At 42.1% G+C, this 6270-nt stretch overlaps 1 protein-coding gene across 1 annotated transcript; it reads left to right on the top strand.

The window, feature by feature from the left end:
• Nucleotides 1-432: 432 nt before the first annotated feature.
• CCR75_008731 (uncharacterized protein) lies at nt 433-1264 on the top strand (the record flags this gene model as incomplete). The annotated part of the gene is made up of 2 exons (XM_067966781.1): nt 433-511; nt 590-1264. 2 exons carry the CDS (start codon nt 433-435, stop codon nt 1156-1158), a joined length of 648 nt encoding a protein of 215 aa, XP_067820315.1. The 3' UTR covers nt 1159-1264.
• Between the last annotated feature and the right edge of the window lie 5006 nt (nt 1265-6270).

The raw sequence follows: 6270 nt of genomic DNA, 5'->3' as shown, positions 1-6270 counted from the left end.
TCATAATACTAGCTCTTTTATTACTTATTAGTCAAAATCACCTTCTTCAGTGAGCACGCATCAATTGCTTAAAATTATTGTACAAACGAAATGGTGTGGTAGGCCCAAAGTCCCCCTCTAAGCATTGTTATTCGCATTTACAGGATGTTGCAGACATTGTGGATTCAATTTAATGGCGTAAAACTTGTTCTTCACTGAAAGCATGAGCTGCACTTGGATTCATGTTTGTCATTACAGCGGTGGCATTTGTATTACTGAACCATGAACAAAAGTCGTCTATAGCAATTTGAGTGGAGTTCCTCGTTCGCAGAATGTATTCAATAGAAGCCCACAAAGATAAAAAGGGTGTGAATTTAAGAAAAAGGGTGTGAATATAGCAATTCTTTAAGATATGTATCGTTTACAAAAAAACATTAGCATAAGAACAAAGCGATGCAGGATGCGCTACTGACTATTCTCCGCGGCGCCCGTAATGGTTTATTATACGGCACTAAGGTGCGCGCTCCACATGGTACGCATTTTTTCTGTGTGACGCTACCGACTGAATTTTAATAAACACTTTGAGCGCATGTTAAATTTCCATTGGCAGCGATGGTAATGATCTTTCTTTTCCAAAAAGGGTCTATCCGCCAGAAACTCCGCGAAGTCGTGCATCTCACTTACGAACACAGCAAAAACCTGGCATTTTTTGTGGGCATTTACAAATTAGTGCTGGCAATGTTGCGTCTGCACAAAGAGCATGCGCTGAAACAGTACGTAGGAGTGGGTATTGGCAAACCCAGCGCCCACTGGCACGCAGCTGTCGCCGGTGGCATTGGTGGCTACATGGTTTGGGGTCGCTACTCAAGTGTAAATTTTCAGATCGTGATGTATCTAATGTCGCGAGTGATTATAAGTATAATGCGCACGTTGGCAGCCAAGGGCTTCCAGCCTTTCGCGCAGCACCAATTTAAGCATGTGTACCCAATGCTAGCAACTGTGATGTGGGCCAGCGTCATGTGGCTGTACGAAAACGAGCCGCGAACACTTCATCCATCGCTACTAAAGAGCATGCAGTATCTATACGACGAGTCATGCAGCTGGAAAGATGGTTTAATAGAGCTCCTACCGTCGCCGACAACGACAGCCGTTATCCTGCTGACTTGGCTAGAATTTTGAATCGGTAGTGTATCAGTTGCAAAGCAGCGGCAATTATCTATGTTGCGGTTGCTTTGTACTCAATCTCGAATCTTACTTTTTTTAAGAATGCAAGTATTGAATCAAACGCTTCTGTTCAACTCAATTCGGTCTCGGTTAAGAACTTGACATGAAGCATAAAGTTGCCAGACGTACTAAGGGCATAAATGATGCAACCTAGTCTCCACAAAGTATATGTACTGCTTTATTGTTCAGCTGCTTTCCGGATTGTCTTGCAATAATGACGATATAAAATCTTATGGTAACGAATACATTTTTAGCGTAAATGAAACCGACCAAAACTAACAAACATCATCCCACTTTACGGCAGCGAGATTTTTAGAAGCTCGCCTTCTCCAGCCAAGAGTAAATATGCCGCATTCGATAGTTTTTGTACACAGGCGACCTTGACGTGTGTACTCGTGGTTGTACTCATAATTATCTGTAATGAGGACACACAATTAAATGCAAAAGAGAGTGTTATTAGTTAGTTATCTCCTGTGTAACGGGGTGTATCGTTACATGAAATTAACACTTAAAGGTTGTTAATTACAATGTTATCTAAAAGGTAGATAATATTTGGAGAATATCACTTTACATGGTAATATTCTAAAAGCTTATCCATTGGTAGATATAGACCATTATATTTACTTTCTCCGCGGTCCAGTCAGCGCTCGACGCGCGCAAAGAGATAGACAGACAAGACTTTTAATACATGTATTGTATTAGTTTATAATTAAGTTAGTTTAAGTAGATAGACAAGAAGAACTTAATTATATTAATATAGTTTTTAATTAACCCTCTTTAAAGCAAGTATTTTAAAGAGAAGACTTTCTCTGCACGTACTAGTGTACGTGAAGTGACGTCAGGCACCACTCGCACTGAGGCAGTGCGAAGTGGACTTGTACTGAAGCAGTACAAGTCGGCAGTGCCCCGTTACATCCTGGCTAGCTATCAAATCCTTCCCGCACAAGAAATCATATATTGAAACTCCCATAGTTGCTCGGCGCAAAGATGATATCAAAAATTGATACTAGTATCACTTTCTTGTTACATCAACTTGAAGCTTGCCTTTTAACATATATGTAAGGGCTTCGATGACACAAGCGGCAGATGTATTTAAGTTCTACGGTGATGCAAACAAACTTTAGCGATGCAAACACATAGCGAAACAAGGGAGCTCGGTACAGCCACACACCCCTTTTGGTATAGCCACACATCCCTTTTGGTATAGGCACACATCCTCCCCGTCTGTATTGAATAAGAACGTCAAATAAAATACAGTGAACCGGTATAGGCACACCCCTTTTGGTATTGCCACACCATTAAAGTCGTCTTTTGGACTTTGGTACACACCGCTAAATCACAGTTGGGAAAACGATATAGCCACACACCTTAATTATCTACCTCTGTACTTATGAGAGTAGCGTAATGGTAGCAACTTGTTGATAACTAGAATATATAATGAGAAACCTTAATGCAGGCCTTTCCAGCTTCAGTAGCTCGAAAGGTCTGCAAAACGACTTCGCAATATGTGCGTACTTTCATGTTAAACAGCAAGATGATTTTTCAACAAAGACATTACGAACGGAAGCCGACAAAACTAAATCATTTTGAAATTGTGGCTCATGGTGGGTACACTAAAGAGCACTAAGATTCGCCTTTTTGAAGCACTTCCGCAAAAGTTGGTCGAAGTAAAGTAAATTAATTCATGCTTAGCTTGACCTCCAAAAACTAACTAACATGCATGCCCTTATCACTTATTTTCAGCTCAACTTCTCCCTCGCTGCTCGGTTTGCTGCTCTTTCTTTTCCTTCATTTTATGACTTGCCAATCAATTGCGGGCGCTCTTGACTTTTTCTCACCGGCAAAAAAACGTACAGTTAACATCGCCAAACATATACACGGTTTCTGATGTGCAGTCACTACTTCATGTAGATAATAGTGTGTGGCTATAGCGATTCCCTAATTTAATTTAGGGGGTCCGATGTTCCAAATGTCAAAAGAGCGATCTAAAGATGATCCTAAAGGAATAACTGCTAATTTTTGGGTGAACCATACAGTAAAAATATTTTATATGACGTTTTTATTCATTGCAGACGGGAAGGGAGTGTGGCTATTCCAAAAGGTGTGTGTGGCTATTCTGGCTCCCAAAATATATTCACTGTGTGGGTCATTTCACTGCATCCAAAAATCAACAGTTGATCCTTTAGAATCGTCTTGAGATCACCCTCTTAGCCTTAAGAACATCACATCCCCTGAATCTATTAGAGAATCGCTAAAGCCGCACACCCTTGTTGTCTACATACGAGTAAGGTAATGGGTGTGACTGCCCCTGGGCACATCACAAACCGTGTTTTCGTTTGGCGATGCTAAATGTACGGTTTTTAGCAGGTGAGAAAATCCAAGAGCGCCCGCAATTGATTGACAAAGTATAAAGAGAGCGAAAAGAAAGAGCAGCAAACCGAGCAGCGAGAGGGAAGTTGAGCTGGAATCAAGCGATAAGGGCATGCATGTAGTTAGTCTTTGGAGGTCAAGTGTAATGGGGCACACATCGGTTAAACAACCGTTGTTGTGGTTCATTTAAATTATGGGTAAAATAACTTTTTATACTATTTAAAATAGTTAATTACTAGAAGTCCCATTTATTATGGGTAACAAATGTGGTCACCGCCAGATTAGTCTCTGGCGGCCGAAATCTATTTTAAATTAGCTAGGGTAAAGTTATTAGATTAAAATTATTAAATAAAGTTCAGTTCTCCCTTTTGATCTTAAAGGGTCTAGTGCTTTCCTAAGGCTTGCGCATTGATCTATGAGAGAAAGAAGCCTTTCTAAGGTACATACTCTCGGGGGCACTAGTTGCCACTTGGTTCTACGAACCCCTGAATTCCTTGAACTAGGATTTATCAAGCTTTAATAGCTTGTACGACTCCCTGAGTTGTTAAACCCACTAATTCTATAGAACTCAGAGACTCCATGAGTCTAAAAGTCTTTCTTTGACTTTAGGAGCGAGGTAGCTACGCTCCACCTGGTAGCACTTGTAGTCAATCTACGCCTGAGTCTTTTATAAGACTAAGCCTTTACTGAAATAGAAGCATATTCAGAACTTTCACAGGCGCAGCGCACAGCTTATGACAAGCTCAAAACTTTGTTTGGGCTTGAACATGAAGAGTTCATTATATCCCAGGGTTTTTGTAATATGAATCCTCCCTGATCGACAAAATTCAGGATCACCTTGCGGCATCTATGCCAACTCGGTACATCTCTGTACCTGATTCAGAGCCTAAGGATCGCCCTCTAGTCGTCAATGTAAAGACATTTAAGGGAAAAGAGGGGAGAAATTCTCCTTTTAGATTAAGCAGATGGAGATGTCTATTGACTCCGCCTTGTTCTTAACAGAACGGCAAAAGGTGGCTATGGCCATTTCCGAACTCGAAGCTAGAGCTATGGAGTGGGCACTATCGTGTCGCATGTCCATAAACGACGCTTTTCCCTCATGGGATTCGCAGAACAGCAAATGACCAGCATATTTCCCCGCCTGATCAGGCTTTTCACATGCGATCACGGCTCATAGCGACTCGACGGGGTAAACGAACCCTAGGGGACAATGTCGAGGATTTGAGAACTCTCATTGCATCTATGCATGAAGACCCGGTGCAAGAAGCAATTGTCGTAACAATCTTTATGGGGGGTCTCAATGAGGGCGTTGCCCGGACAAAATTGTTCCGATTTCATCCTGCTACTTTCGAAGAGGCAGTTGCCGTAGCACTTCGCGCTGAGTTCGACTTTAAGTCTGCTCGTGGTAGCACGCCTGTTTACCAACAAGCTCTTCGAGCACATGGGTACCGTCTAATAGACCAGAACCCATGGATCTAAGTCTCGCTGAGTAAGAAGAAAAGGCAGTTCAAGCTGTGGAACCGCATCTGAACAGAGATGTCATATGTGCGGAAGCACGAAACATTTACGTCTGGCCTGTCCCCAACGGAATACGCGTAAAACTTTAAAGAGCACCATTTCCTACCTATACCAGAAATCTGGTACGGTGCGGGGAAACATCGATACCCAGTAGGTGCGAAGCGCCCTACTGGGAAGACTTTGGCTCTTTCGAACCTCTAGGAGGTGAGAGTAAACAGGGCCTAGCCCCAATTAGCTTGGTGCGTAATGGCACGGGGCGTGAGTATAAGCCTGGCTTGCTAGTCGCTCAAGCGACTGTGGAGGGCGTTTTGATCAGCCATTGTAACGGGGCACTGCGACTTGTACTGTTTCAGTACAAGTCCACTTCACACTGCTTCAGATGTGAGTGGTGCCTCTCGTTAAGTAACGTACACTGTACGTGTAGAGGAAGACTTCTCTTAAGGCAAGTTTGCTTAAGAGGGTAAAATGAAAACTGTATTAATATAGTTAAGTGTCTTTGTTAATCTATCTTTGTAAATGTTGTCTTAACTATAAACTAATACTAAACATGTAAATGAATTCTTATCTATCTTATCTCGTAACTCTCTTTGATTACTTCTACAGCTGATTAGTCTGCGGAATAAATAGACATAATGGTCTATACCTATTTATGGATAAGAATTCAGGAAATTACTATTTAAAGTAATTTCCTCCAAATATTATCTACCTTTTGGATAATATTAATTAACAATCTTTTATTGTTAATTTCATGTAACGATACACCCCGTTACATCACCCCTCCCTTAAACGACAATCACTCTGAATGTCATTAGGTGGAGTGGTCGCTAAATGACCACTTAATTTTTAAAATGATTTTGATTGGTCAGATCCATCATTTTAAATTCCATCGCATGAAGGAACAATTCATGCGGGGTGAGGATAGTGTTGAACCTTCGGCTGCGGTTCGTGCAGCCGCGGGTGACGCATTGTTATCTCTTGCGGTAGACGTTCCGTCTACCGTAGTGTCTTCCACTCGCACAACACTTGGTGTTGCGAGTGCACGTGGTGATTCACCACGTGAGTACGACCCCTCTTTAGAGGTCGATTATGAGTGCGAGTCGGACGAAATGGCCGACTCGGGGAGGATGGAACAGTCGCCTGATACCCGTCAGGCGGCTGATTATGAGCCTTCGAATGAGA

This window comes from Bremia lactucae (genome assembly GCF_004359215.1).
Source record: "Bremia lactucae strain SF5 chromosome Unknown BlacSF5_NotPlaced_49_SHOA01000009.1_1371882bp, whole genome shotgun sequence".
NCBI classification, from domain to species: Eukaryota; Oomycota; class Peronosporomycetes; order Peronosporales; family Peronosporaceae; genus Bremia; species Bremia lactucae.
This window is presented reverse-complemented; position numbering and strand designations above follow the sequence as displayed.